General features: G+C 45.2%; 1 protein-coding gene and 1 pseudogene across 1 annotated transcript in view; both read left to right on the top strand.

The window, feature by feature from the left end:
* Positions 1-242: 242 nt before the first annotated feature.
* The window catches only part of CACNG1 (calcium voltage-gated channel auxiliary subunit gamma 1), a 148,697-nt gene continuing 133,436 nt past the window's right edge, over positions 243-15,503 (top strand). The window contains exon 1 of the mRNA XM_086930937.1: positions 243-563. Within this exon, the coding sequence (XP_086787063.1) occupies positions 323-563 (241 nt within the window). The 5' untranslated portion in view covers positions 243-322. The remainder of the gene's footprint in view (positions 564-15,503) is intronic.
* Positions 1,682-2,798, top strand: LOC147702291 (small ribosomal subunit protein uS10m pseudogene; annotated as a pseudogene).

Here is a 15,503-nt window from a genome sequence, read left to right as displayed (position 1 = left end):
ACAAACTCGGCGCTGGCACGGAGCTGTAACCTGAGCGTCGGCCACTGCTCCTTCGGCCTGTTGGGTGCATTAATAGACCGCACACTCAGAAGAAGTGGGCTAGTAAAAAGGTCCCAATTTAGCTCGGCAGCTGGAGTGACGGCCGCGTCGCCCCGGCCCTGCCCATGCCAGCGCCACCCGGCCTGACATTTCAAAGTCTCAGACCTGCCAAGGCTCGTTGCGTGGAGAGAGGCCCACTTGAAGCAGCTCCTAGGGTCGAGGAAGACAGAGAGGGAGGCCCACACCAGCCAGCCTTGGAACCACACTCCCGCCACCGGGCACCATGATCGAGAGCAAAGTCGCCAAGATCCGCCTGACCTTCTGTGTCATCCTGGTGGGCATTTCCTTGATGCTGGCCGCCGTGGTGACCGACCACTGGGCCGTGCTGAGCCCGCGGATCGAGAAGTTTAACGCCACCTGTGACGCGGCCCACTTTGGACTGTGGCGACTGTGCACCAAGAGGATTTACATGGAGGGGCCGGATCCGTCGGGCAGGGGCTGCGGGCCGCTGAGCCTGCCCGGAGGTGAGTCTGCTTACTGTAAACTTCAATAGAGCCACCCGCACAGCTGCCAAACTAACACTTAGAGCAGGGGAGGCAAAACTACAAGTCCAACAATGCAAAGCGCTTTCAGCTAAAAGGAAAAGAGGGACAAAGTCATTCGTGGCATGGGGCAACTTGTGTTAGCACACGGGACACACCGGGTGCTTCCAAGCCCATTTAAGCAGGTGAGAGGTGAGACAACGTCCTGTTCCCAACCAAGCCCCTTACACAGTGAGTGTTGGGTGGTACCCATGCAGGCAAGTGCGTCGGAGTCCCACCCAGGGGTAACACGTGCCATATACATGTTACAATGCAACACATTAAGCTAGCTTGCATATGTATATATTATCAGCCGATTTTCTATCCTTACCCTCTGCAGAGAGGCTCCCCAGAGGGGCCTTCCACAGTAGGAAGCATTTGGCCAGGGTCATTGTACGATTTTTGCAATAGTTTTACAAAAATAAAGAAAAATTGAAAAACAGGCATTTCATCTGGTGCTCATTTAAAGCGCTCTGATCTTTGGGCCAAGTTCGTGCTATAAAAAACTGCAACAAAAAATTAAAATGTATGTTTTAAAGACAAGTGTTTGAACATTAAGAAAATTGAACTGAACTGAAATATTTAAAGAAAAGAAAAAGGAGCCCTCGGATTCTTTGGTAGCCAGTCCACAAAGCTGGAAAGTAGCTTTGTTAAAATTCAAGTTTGGAAGCAGTTTTTGTGCAGCAGACCAGCAGGTTCATTCAGCATGTGGCTAACTACATTACTCCTGGCTCCAGAGGTGCAGAGACGAACTGGTCTATCAGATCAGAGACTCCTGAACTCTACAAGTAGTCGATAGGGTTGGAGCAAGTGCAGTCGCACTTCAAACTTAAAAGCACAAGTCTGGAGGTAAACTTTGCTGTTTTATAACTACCTTTCCATAGGTGTTGATCTAGAAACAAACAAGGGTGTCATATAATGTCCACAACCGGCATTTGTTGCAACCTGCAGGTCACGAGTTCATAAGACAAGGAGCATACCTTCGTCATAGGCCTACACCTTTGAGTGCCATTCAGTTGGTAACAGTAACACGTTATTTACAGTAGCGTAGCCAGTACGTCATGGGCCCTAGTGCAAGGTAGGAAAGGCCCTCCCTGGCTGCTGTTGAATTTTGAAATCCAGCAATAATCTGGGTTCCAAGGGCCCCTTGGGTCTCTAGGCCCCGGTGCCACTGCACATGCTGCACCAATGTAAGCTACGCCCCAGATAAATTAAGCTGCTTCCAGCGAACACTGTGAAATAAAGCGATGAATAAAACAAGTTGTCACTGTCGGTAGCTGGAACAGAGAACATAATTGCCACGAAAAAGGACAGGTTCCAGAGCAGCCTTCTCCAAAGAGAACAGCTGCCCGTGAGTAGCTCTCCTGTGTGCAGCCCCGCCCACTAAATTAGAAACATGTTCTTGGTTGGATAATAGACGTATACCAACATTGAAAGTGTGTATTAAAAATAAAAACGCGTTTATTTTCAGATCTCTTCAGCTGATATCTGGAGAAGGATGGTTGAATTTCTAATGCAACCCTCCCAGCCATTGAGTTGGGTAACAATAAACATGTCAGTTCACGTCAATGTGTGCTTTAAATACAATTCTTCAGTGTATTCTTTTTTCTGAACTTGCATTTGTTACAAGAACATTTCCGTAGTGTCCTTAGTGATTCTTCCACAAATACAGTGAAAATCCTCTGATATCTATTTCAGAAAAACAGACACTTCATCCAAGCAAATACGCGTTTTAGTCGAAGGCCGTGACAAAACTGTATTGGACAGCCATGGGAATGTTGCTGTGCGTGCAGCATCTCTAGTGACAAGGTTTATGAACCACCACAGAAGATCGCACGACTAACTCTTTTAAAATCAATACACATTTTTAAGAAACACAGAGATCAGTATGAAATGAGGACTCATTATGGATGCATAGAGATGAAGCATTTAACTGGACGCACAGCTGACGTGTACTTAGAATATATTCAAAGAAACATACCTGAAGGCGTTGCGTTGGAAATAAAGAGTACTTAAGAAAAGCTGCTGGAACACCACCAGAAGGCAGTGGGGTGCACTGTCCCATACCCCGCAGAAGACAGTGCCATGACTGGCTGCCAGGGAATAAAAGGCACATATGAGAAAAAAAATAAAGAGGAAATACATATGCTATGTTATATATTTAAAGCTAATACTTGATGCATTGTGGCTAAGGCTTTTATATATTACCTAGGAACAGTCATTTCAGAATGATAATGCCCGTTTTACATTACCGCTGGCATCTCTGCCTGATGACCTGAGGTAATCACTGCATGTAATCGTGCAAATATGGCGGCTGCTAATGTAATGTTGTCTAATGGGGTCACTATTACAACACTAATATTAGTAGCTCGAGCTGATTATCATTGAACATAAGTAGCTCCTATTAGATAAAAAGAGCTTCAGAACAGTGGCGGCTGGCACTGATTGGGGGTGGAGGAGGGAAGCGGTAAATATAAAATTAAATAAAGCGTACCTCCTGTCTGACTTGCTGTGTCCTCCTCGTTGCGTCTCCCCACAGAATAGGAAGGGCCCAGGCTTCCCTGAGCCAATCACAACGCTGCAATGCAGCGTATTGATTGGTCTGAGCCCCGTGGTTCGGCACTCAGACAGGGACTGGGAGCCTGTCAGTTGTAATAAAAACAGATTTAGGAAAGTGGAATATAGTTCCTGGACCTGAACAACATACACAATTTTAATATAAATGCACCCTGTCATATTCAATGTAAACAAAAATATGTTTTATATTGTTTATTGGTAGTTTATATTCTTCATATGGAACACTGAATGTCTATACAAATTCTGAAATTCAAATTTTACAGAGAATGCATGACATTTACACTTTTTGTAATTCTATTGCCTAATACATATCTTGACACTGCTATAATTTTATTTCGTATTTTCACAGTGTTTACTGTAATCAAAAATATATACAAATTCTTAATTCATTAGATAGAAAAAGACATTCACAAAATGGAAAAGACATTCAATGATAGCATGGCTTTAAAGATTTTTAGATCCTACGACCGTTTCGACTGTATGCCTTCATCAGGAAGCCATGTACATAGTTCATCAGAACCTTATCATAAATGCAGGATGCTCTAATGCTTAAGTTAAGCGAACAATATTGCCCCAATACCGGCGATATGGAATAAAAACTTTTTCAGACAATGGACCGGACCAGAGATAATAGTTTTTTAGGAATGGAGAGAAAGTAGTTGATCAAAGGGGGTCACCTGGTACGCCATCAAAAGTGAACCTATCGAGCCTCTGCAGCTGATATGTAAAACGCCTCCAGCATAAACAAAATATGTCTATTGACCTCTTGGAGACAGTTAGCATTCAAAAGGATTCGCCGCTAAGCAGGCGGTCAATAACGGCAGTGCTTGGAAAAACTTGACGAAGAACTCTGTGATAGAGCTGTATGGCAAATTGATTAAAGGGACCGTCTGTTAAAAACAATCCGGGAGAAATTGAGGGGGTCTGCCTATTCCAGGTCACAAGGCTGAAGAGAACACGTTTGCCTTCTCAACACCATCTGATTTTGTTTGCGACTGGGAGCCTGGGCATTCTCCCCCCAGGCTGTAATGCAGCCTGGATGGAGAGCATGCTGTGTGCGCATGAATGTTTGGCTGGCCCGAGACGGCCGGCCAAACATTCATGTGCATTTAGGGACTGAAAGACAAAAGAAACAGAGAATACCTGCCAGTAATACTCTAATATAGGCCTAAAGAAAGGTCGTTATATAATTATACTAGCCCCTGAGCCACAAGTAAAGTCCTCAAAACATGATTACAAGGATATAAAGATTTTATTACATAGAGGAACAAACTTTCTCAGTACATGATTCTAAAGAAAGGTCATTATTAGTTATGAATAATTGTAACCTGAAAGCATATTTTAAACACTTGGGGACTAAAAAAATAAATAAGCGTATCAAGAAAAAAACATTGGCTAAGTACAGAATTGGTCCAGCAGCTGTGACACAGCCGTCCACTTCTCTTTTGTCAGAATTGAACATGTGAGCAGGCAACCTGGCATCACACAATTCAAGAGAGCCAGAGGCAGAAGTGGGTTTACCCATTGCCACATGCTGCATGTTGTGGTGGGTAAAAGCAAAATGTGAATTACAGCTGAACAGAAACAATGGCAGAAGAGGGCTGGCCCCGTACGTCTCATTGTAAGTATATATGGATGTATTTTTGTTATTTATGATTCATTTTATTATATGAGCCGGGCAAAAACGAATGCTAAAGCTTTCTATCTGTCACACCTCACAGAAACACCATTAAAAACTGTCCAAACTGGAACAGTTGCTTGCGGTAGACCCAAGTTTCAGGTGGGCTCTAATCTTGTGCTGCTGAATGCTCAAACATATGGTAAGGGCCTGCGCCAGTGGAAGTAAGAGAGCAGTAAATCCTCTTTTTGAATTCACTAAAACTCAGACTTCAACCAATGAACATGCTGGATAAATCTAACTTGAGAATAATAGCTAGCTCTGCTAGTTATCATCACTTTAAGTACAGGATGGACATAGGCAAATATATTCACCACTTCAGTGAATTTATGAAAGTTTTTATTTCATGATTGATACTTCAAACTGCAGATTGGTAGCCCATGATTAATGCTAGGCACAAACCTGGCTCCAGATTGTATTTACAGCATAGCCCCCATGAACCAGTAGCTGACGTTATGCCATGTTCCATCCCAGAATAGGTGGTCAGAGCCGCATATAAGAATCACTCTGACGCGTTGATGTCAGTTCCTTTCAGTCTACACCTTTGTACATTATACCAGAGCCAGCTCTCAAGTTTTTTCTCATCAGTTGACAAGTTTTTTCTCAAAATTCTCACCAGTGTGCAAGGAGACATGTCCCCTCCTAAAACCACAGGATTTAAACATTGTAGGGACTATTGCAAACAGATGTTTTTGAGAGATCCTCATGAGGTGGGTATTTAGTGTGTTGGCTCAGGCCATGACTCCAAATCATGCAATGAGTGTGGCCTTATGAACCTAAAGGCGATCCAGGAATGCAACGCCAAGCTGTACGTTGCCGAATACCAAAAAAAATCTCATAAGTCTTGTTCTTACTCAATGGCACAGACCCCTTCCCACTCTGGGGCTGTTCCAGGGATAGGTCATTGCTATGTTCCAAGTCTTCGGGTAAGTTGAAGAGGAAGCACAAGAAGGCCAAGTCTCGCTACTCTCTTCCTGAGTCAAGGTACCTCTTGGTCTCACACCTGTCCCCCTTCATCCCCCTTCATCCCCCTTCCAGAAGAGAAGCGGATTCTGAATCTGATACAAATGCACCATGAATGTCCAGGCCATCAGTAATGTCCCAACAGATGGAGGCTTTCATAGAAGCTAACTTCAAATTTTTGGCACCCTTCTGGCTCCCTCTGGAGCACCTTCAGGTCCGTCAGATGTGTGGAGGACTCCAGATGGATGACTGCTGGTGGATCTGTTCTCGATGCCGCCTGTGTCTCCTGAACCCATTTCAGTTGCATCTTCAACTCCAGAGCAAACTATAAATACGGCGCCAAGATCCAATAAGGTTCTTGCCCAATGCCGGAGGAGGACACTGTTCCTAATATTGTGTCCGACTTTCAGCCAAATTCATCTTGATTGTGGTCGAGCCCTGGAACGCTAAAGATGCACCCAGTCCCATTCAATCTGACTCTAATAAAACAATGTCTTTATCTAAGAGCTGAACTTCAGTACTCCAACAACTTTTTGGATAAAACTCTGACCAAAGCCAACCAGCTTTCGGGGATGAACTACCCCTGCAATATGACAGGGACTCTTTCTATTTGGACCTAAAGAGGCCAGTGGGATAGACACTTCCTTGATAATGGCACCTCAACAGAAGAAACAGCCTCCCAAGCTGTGGTCATCGGATGCTCAGCTGAAGTCTTAGACGTACAGTTACCTTCTATTCTAATAAAAATCAATGTCCTCACTGAAGTTTTGAAACCTGGGCAGGCTTTATCCAATCCCTTGTTGCCAGCCTACAAAGTCATGACTCACAATCTAATGGGTACCTGGGCTAGGCAGCGAGTGCAACACCACAGGACTGCTCCAGCAAATCCTGCTTTTTTGACATGGCATGCTACGCTTGAATGACTGATAGTTCAGGCCTCCTCCACTAGAGTTAATGCCATCTGATTTCCTGTGACTCCCCCCCTTGCCCACCAAGACAATATATATATATATATAAGAATTCCTTCATATCTATTTATATGAGAGCAAGATAGAGAGCGCGTGTGTGTGCTCACGCGTATGTTGAAGAATTCCACCAATAAAAACACCAACTACAAGTCATTTCCCAGAGGCAGGCGCTTCTCTTTCAACTACGAATTCCTCATTCCAATCCCACCGATCATTCCAATCTCACTTACACGTTCCGTTATGGCATGGAAGAGGCACATGGCTAAGGAATGGACACCTACTAAAGGCCTAACATAAAGACATCCTATTCGAAAATAGTGGCCATCTTCAAAAGGCGTAATGTTCCTAAAACATTCACATATCACAATCACATTACATATGGGGCGGTTTCATTCTTAGCACAAGGGCATATACAAAATATATATAAATGAGGGGCTGATTTCTCGTTAGTTTGGGGGCACATCACAACAATGCTTTAATTTATGCATAGGATCGTTCACAGGGGGGGCGGGGGGAGTGGGCATGTTACAGCATGCTTCTGTGCCAAGATGCAGGGCCGCACCAGCTGCCAGGTTTACTCAGCGGGGTGCAGTTTTGAAAGCAATTGTCTGCTGTTTTAATATCAGAAAAGAAAGTGATTGGTTGAACTATATCAGAGCACGTTCAGTGGCTGAGTTGCATCAACGCATCAATGGGTTGGTTTACTGTCTGCAAGTGAAGGGGACAGCTGTGACCTGTTTGTTTATAAGTGAGAAAGGGTGTATGGTGACTAAAGAAGCATCTCAAAGTGGAACTCGAATGGCTGTCCAGTGGACTAACCCCAATGTGACAACAAAAATGGGGTAACCCTGAGTCCCCCAGAACCTGGGTATAAGTTGGTAAACGAGAAGTGGTTCTGTAGGTGTGCGTCAATTTCTTTTCAGTACACTCAATGTCATACACATCCTATTACTACAAATTCTCAACCCCTAAATAGAACCACTTTCCAAATAATAGAGGCCGTGACTCAAAAGTAGTGTCTACTGTTTATGTTGTAACTGATTAAAATCATCCATCAATATTCACATATGAAGTAGATCTAGGCTGCCAAGAGATGATACAGTATATACAATTGTGAAAAGTATGGCATATGTGCTCAGTGCTCCACAAGTATACAATATATACAGTGGTGAGGACTTTTATACAGGAAGGGGGAAAAAAAGTTTCAGGTCAGACGAAATTGTTGAGACTAATGGCTCTGTTAGTCGATCCTTCTCATTTATGTGTGCAGAGCCTTTGTCAAACTGGGCCTTGTGTAAATGTCATCGACGTTTCAACCCGAGGTGTGCTCCATTCGGTAGTCAAGATGAGTCTTCATCAGGACAGGGCGGAGAAGGGAATGACAGCCTAAGGATATTGGAGAGGCGGGCATTAGACGAGTGATGGTATAGAACATAGGATGGGGAGACGGAGGTGGAGAGCTCAGCTCCTTCCTGGAAAGTTTTGGGGTGGTCTGTCAAGTTTATACTGTAAGAACTCCTGTGTTTGCAATGAGGAGTCAAAGATAAATGTGACATCAGGAGATATCAACAAAGTCGCCCATTATATCCAACGAGGATGTAAAGCTTTTGAATTTGGTACACTGGCTTATATCACAGCCTCGAGAGCAGGATATGGTGTTACAACCAACATGCGTTTTCCCTGCGCCAGTGCGCGTTCCTTCAGGATCGCCATCTGGACCGCTGTCAAGACTTTTTGAACAGTTGAAAAGAGCATTTCAGCTGAAGTGTACAAATGTGACTTGTAAGCAATAGGTACTGTGTCCCCTTCATTAAACGTCAAGTAGGTGAAACCCTCTGCGCATGGCACAAGTCGTATTAAGCCCTTTACAGGATTGTATACCGTTGACCATGATCATTCTGGGGGCCAATATCTAGCATTCTATTGAACGAACCCACTTATGTACGATTGGGGGATATGGGACTTGTTCCAATTGATATGTGTTTTGTGACAAAATCTAATAAAAATTTGTTATTAAAAAAAAATGGCACAAGTCGTATTACCAGGTTTGTGTGGTTGTCACGTGTCAGCAAGTATTTAGATTCAAGAAGATCAAACTGCAAAGACTGCAGTGTAGCTGAATGTTCCGGAAGCCAGCAGGCTTTTGAAAAGTTCGGTTGTATCAAGGCATATAGTGGCTTGATACGCTGGACATATTCGGGAATGTAAGTTCGACCGAAGTTCAAAAATCCCCGCAAAGATTGCAATTTTTTAAGAGTTGTAGGAGAAAGCAAACGTGTGCATTTCTCCAATAAGTGAGGCGCCAAGCCTCTACCTTCATTGTTGAGCTCATAGCCCAGGAACAACACTGTGTACTTTGCAATGTGTGATTTTGCAAAGTTAAATTTGTAACCGTAGTTTGCAAACAAAACTATGATGCGGTCCACGCGACAAAGATGCGGCCATAATTCGCCGTCCATGAGATAAATATCTACAACGTGCGAGTACGCACGAGTACGCATCAGGGTCTATGTCGTCTAACAAGGAGATGTCACGTGCGGTGAAAATGCCCAGGCTGTTTTTGTAGCCCATGTCTAATCTTTTAAATTGCTTTTCTTTTTCGGCCTGAGCTAAAAGCTGTCCATTGACTACTTATAGAGTACAGATTATGACTAAAAAAGCCATTGGAAATGTCAAGGGTGGTTTTAAATCTTTTTCTTACAAGACTGTCCACTAGGGCAGAACTGTGGGTATTCTGAAACGTACAGGTTCGACAATGAGAGTTCAAATGTCGATAATCCAAAACTAGGTGGTACGACCCATCGGGTGTGGTTACAGTAAAAAGAGGATTATTCATTGGTGACACACATGTCTCAATCACTCCTTGAAACTCTAATTGCTCTAGAATTTCAGAAACTGTAGCTTTTGCCTCACCGGAGGGGATATTGGGGATGTGGTTGTGGAATAGACCACAGTGGTATCTCATGCGGGGTGAAAGTTGATCCCAACCCACTTGAGTATGGTACAAAGCCAGTGCAAGCACCAAAGCCCACTCTTTTGCAAAAGCCATTGCTTCCTCTATGGGAACTGTGTGTGAAAAACTAGGGAGGATAACATCCTTCCCCCTCAGACCGGCTAAAACAAAAGGCAGGGGCTAATATGCCTCAGCTAACAAGATGTCATAAGAAGAAGTCAGATTTTCCCCAAAAAAATCCCTTTAACAACACGTTGAATATCACCTTAAATCAGAAATACTGTGTCATATAATCTGTCAGGGGGAGCCACTCGGGTGTCAGCAGTTTCAACTGTGATGAAAGTGTCAGTTGCTGTCGCCTTCAGAAATGGACGCAGTGCTTGCCGCACTATAGTAAACTCCACTGCTGTCTAGCAGCTTTACTGCCCATGTTAGGTTCCGATGCTGGGTTCTCACCGTCTGTGGCATATCTTGCTGTTAAAGCAGCAACTTTCTTTTCTGAAACTGACAGCGTTGACGAGGAAAATCGTCCTGCTTTCCTTAACCGTCAGTCTTACGAGGTTACTCGCGTCCTTGCAGGGCACCTCGACCTCTGCCGCGATCCTGGCGATCTCCTTCACTGGCTTGTGAGCCTGATGTTTCCTGCGAAGGACGAGGAGAACGCTGATCAGGGACCTAAAACCTACCAGGAGACCTAATGCTAGCGCAGTTGTGCAAATCATAAGTGTGCTCAGAAGACTCGGGTAGTGGTGACGCAGCACGCAACCCTTGTTTCTGTTTTTGCTTCCCCTGCTTTTTATTTTTCCAATTCTTTTTAGGAAAAATAGGACGGTCGTCTTTATTAGACTGCACAGTCTGAGTTTGCTGTTGTGCCGGTATTTTAGCAAAAGGCTTAAAACCCAAACTATTGCGTTCAATGGTCTTATAAGCATTAGCAATCATTTTCGGTAAGTTAACCTCCCCTTACATTCGCAAGGATGGGATCAGCAACTACGTCAAACAGTCCGACAAGCCTCATTCCCAACTCAACTGCCGCCTCTGGACCTTGCACATCCTGAACACGCTTAATCACGGAGGGCAGCATAGTCATAGAAGGTGTGCCGAAACACTTTGCATACACTGCTGTGAATAATTTACCCCAATTTTCACAATCGGTTACCACTGGTATTAAGTCTTTTTGCAAACTAATTGTAAGGATCCTGTGGTTTTCCACATGAGTGGTATTAGGAAATACTGCTTCCAGCTGGTCAAATTTCACAGCAAGCAAGTAAGGTAATTCATCCTTATTCTGGGGACGCTGGCTCACTGGTGAGAGGCGGCAGACCCGGAAGCAGAGAACGGCCTGGGACCAGGGTTCAATTCCCAACGCGGCAGGGTCGTGGACCAGGGTCAGCGGACTCTATACTTCTCACCTCGGTGCCTACTCTAACCAGGGATCACACTCGGCAATTCTGGGCATTAGCTTGCCTCATCTCTACAACAGCCCCCCACATTCGCCAGGGATGCCTGGTTCCACCTTGGAGATACCCAGTAAGGACCATCTCACAGGGATAGCCAGGACAGGTTCCCCAGCGGTCTACAGCGCCACAACGCCTCAGGGCAGTGGTGCGCTTTACAAGACACATACATTACATTACATTACATAACCGAATTAACCATGATGGGACTAATCGATAGCCCGACCGGTCCAGCTGGTTGCGCCGCAACCCCAGGTGCCCCACCTGGAGATTGTGGGAAACGTATTAATCTAGAGCCCAATGTACCTCAATTAAAGGATGTGCAAGACACGCAATTCGTCTACAGGGGTTGTTAGATAACGTGGATTAGGTGTGTACCTGGCCAAAACTGGCCAAGTCGCCCCAGGAATCGACAAAGGGCCTAAACGGACTGGAGTCACTGTGTGGGGGAGGGCACCATTAAACCAAATACGGTGTTGCCATGCCGAAATCGGAACTTCGAATGTCGTATATGGCCGATATAGAACAGGTATCGCAGTGGGAGTGTATGTATGGAACAAGTTATCATTCACTGCCTCAAAGGTTACCCAAGAGTAGAATACCTCAAAGTGGTAAGCCGGGTTAGAACCAACCACAAAAATAAGCACGATACCAGCATCAGACACTCCATATGCAGTCAAATGACGACGGAGTGGTGCGCGACTATGCGCAGCAATATCGACTGCAGCCATAAGGACACAGAAAAGGAAAACAACTTATTTGTGTGGCAGCACAAAAAGGGTCAGCAATTCAATAAAACAATAAGAACCTTTTTAAAATCTCAAGCTTCACAACTGTTTTCCAGAAACAGGAGGTAGGGTATTGTGGACAAGTACAAGCACTACTAAAGTGTCTCGAATATAAGTACCAGACCAAATGTTAGGTGCACCATGTTGCAGGGATTCGGCTCATGCACACAACTATGCACAGGAAACCGGGACCTCAGTGTATTGTGGTGTACCAAAAAACCCTCCTCAGTGCCTAGAACCCCATTCCGACTAGCAATAGTTATCATTCGTTCTCCATACTACAGTGAAGCTACCAATGTTTAGACAACATACAACATGCAACTTAGTAAACTTTCAGGAATAGTGGTAACCAAGAACACTCTTTGGCTCTAACACTCATAATAGTCCACAACGTGAGTAATCAGAGACGCGGTATAGTTTAAAATGTTTATTTTAACTAACGTGCTCTAAGATGCAGTATATGAGCCACCGCTAGCAGAAAAATGTATAAGAATAATACAATCATCATTGTTACAATTCCATAAAGCACAAAAGGGGAAATCATAATATAATGAAAGTGGAAACAGAAATATAGCGCCTTTACCACCCTCCCCGTGCTGGGAGCTACTTTATTATAATTATAGAAGACCTCTAGGCCTTGTCAGGGGGACCCCATACCTCCGAGATCAGATGCACTGAATCACATCCCACGACAATCACACCTATTCTTAGTTGGAAAGGTTTTCTCCAAGTGCCTCCTCACGCATGTAATGCCATATTAAAAAGCACCCGAGTTTCAGTTGGTCAGCTGTGCCTCCTGTTATGTCTATATGCGTGGGCATGACCAACGTGAATCAATAGCATACATAGTTATTAGACCTTGAACACGCTGTGCAGACAGAGAGCACAGCACATATGTGAAAAGCCGACAGTTCTCATGTGAAGAAGCGGAAGCAGTGTATTTACGAGAACAGAGCCATGTAGTGTTGTGTGCAAAAGAGGCAAAGGGGTGTCTAAGCATATATTTCACTTATGCTAACTTAGCAATGGCTGCAGTTAACCCCAAATCCTCACTACAGGGGCAAAGAAAAAGGGGATCCCAAAACATATTTTTCCCATGCAATTTCCCCTAGAAAATTGAACAGTGCTACAGCCAAAACAGCTGAAAGGAATTACATCAAATTTGCCAGAAAGCTAGATCTACACCTAGAAAGCATGCTTTTTGTAATAAAGTGTAAGTCTGTTCAGGGGTTTGAGAAATTAAGCTTCAAGATGTATGTATATCTAGAGATGTGGTAGTACCTTGAACCGGCAGCCGTGTTGCAGCAGCCATTTTTTAACTCAAGGACTCAATCTTGAATCCTTGGCTCACATTTCTTTTAGTCTTTTATTTGGTGTTATGTTAGTATATCGCAGTTTTTTCTCTTTCTCCAATAAAGCGCCGGGACACTCTTTTTGAGTAGCCGTGCGCTATAGAAATGAATAATTAACATAACATAACATAACAATCTCAGTCCCTGTGTCCTACAAAAATCATAAAAATAAGATCTACGGGGGAGTAGAAGGGGGCAGCTAAGTGATACCCTGAGCCTGGGTCCCCAACAAATTGTTTTATTTGCAGTACTGCAGTAGTATTACTGTAAATTTTAAAAAAGGATGGGCCAGGGCCCTGGAGGTAGGTGCATCTTTGTTTTTAGGGAAGGGGTAATGCAGCCCCCTACCCAAGCTAATTAAAGGCCCTAAGACCCCATCCCCTGCAGCCTATTTATTTAGGTAGGGGGCTCCTCTCCCTGGGCCATTTTATGGCACTGGTGACTCCAAGCCCCGGGGTCCACACACAAGGGAGTGGGGAGTGAGAACCCTCTCCCTGAGTCATCTAATGGCACCAGGGACCCTATCCCCTGCAGCCTATCTATTTAGGTGTTAGGTTCCTCTCCCTGAGCAATTTTATGGCTCTGGAGACTCCATTCCCCGGGCTCCACACATATTAATATGGGGAGTGAGGAGTGACAACCCTCTCCCTGAGACATCTAATGGCAATAGAGACCCCACCCCGAGGTCTAACTGCCACATAACAATGTCCTAAGCAACCAATCCCCCAGTTGTTCCCTCCTTGCAAGAGCTCTTGCCTGCAGGAAACATAGTATTGCTCTCGCCAAGAGGGAGCAGAAACGAAAGCAAGTTAAGCCGCCTCCTGCCGGCACCTAGAATGGGTGCTGGCAGGGGAGTCGGTAGAACCATAGGCCTTGCCCCATGGCCACCAACATTTTAAAAAGTTGTTGGGTGCCATGGGTGTAACCGGGGCACCCAAGTAAATAAATAGATAATAATAGAGGCTGCATCTAAGGAGCTGGTGGACCTGCAGGTGCCTTACGGCTCTCCCCAACAAAAAACAAAAACAAACAAGCATTAGAAATGCAATAGGTCTCGCAGCATTAGAGTTAGTGCTTTTAGAATTGTTAATGGTTTTTTTTGTAAATCTTTAGCATGAGGTTGAGGGTGAGTGAGGGTGAGTGAGGGTGAGTGAGGGTGAGGGTGAGTGAGGGTGAGTGAGGGTGAGTGAGGGTGAGTGAGTGTGGGTGAGTGTGGGTGAGTGTGGGTGAGTGTGGGTGAGTGTGGGTGAGTGTGGGTGAGGGATTGAGGGTGAGGGGTTGAGGGTGAGTGAGGGTGAGGGGTTGAGGGTGAGTGAGGGTGAGGGGTTGAGGGTGAATGAGGGTGAGGGAGGGTGAGGTATTTTTAAATAGGTAAGCCAGAGCGCGCCAAACCAGATTGCTCGGTATTTCCGGGTCACGTGATCAGGGCATTCAAGTCTACGCAGTGCCAGACTCTATGGTGCGTGCGTGCTGGTACAGCAGGCAACACTAGAATGCTGACCCTTAAAAACAAATCAGAAGGCGCTTCGTGAAATCGGCGACACAATAATCTTCGGCACAATAGTAAAAGCAAGCACCAGTAGAGGCGTGTTTGGAAACCGAAGACTGGGTAAGGGGAGAGATGCATGGATTGGAGAGATGCAGGCTGTACTATGCAGCCCCATTAACGATCCCGCCCAAGCAACCATTTTGTATTTATTTACCTGGACAGCCGCAGTGGCGGACTGAGGAACGCTCGCGATATTTACAGGCAGCGCTACTGGATATGGAGCCTGCGTGTAGAAATAATTGGAAACAAGGCTAGCGGCAGGCAGGCAGGGGAGGAGAGGAGGAGGGGGGAGGAGAGTAGGGGAGGCACGGCCTAGCGGCCGTGCAATCAAGTAGTGAGGGGGCGGAGCTGGGGGAGGCTGTGGAAGAGAGTAGGCAAGGCGACACGGCGGGAGGGGGCGGAGCGGGTAAACAAAGACGGACATGCACGCGCCCGTGACTTTTAAGGTCAATGCGCATGCGCATAAGCTTAATGCGCATGCGCATTGACCTTAAAAGTCACGGGCACTGCAAGGAATCGCCACGATTCCTTGCAGTGTGGATAAAGAGTGGATAACTCGCAATACTCTCGCCTTGCTCGATGCGCATGCGCATCGACA

The sequence above is a fragment of the Lissotriton vulgaris genome, chromosome 7, assembly GCF_964263255.1.
Source record: "Lissotriton vulgaris chromosome 7, aLisVul1.2, whole genome shotgun sequence".
Lineage (NCBI taxonomy): Eukaryota > Metazoa > Chordata > Amphibia > Caudata > Salamandridae > Lissotriton > Lissotriton vulgaris.
This window is presented reverse-complemented; position numbering and strand designations above follow the sequence as displayed.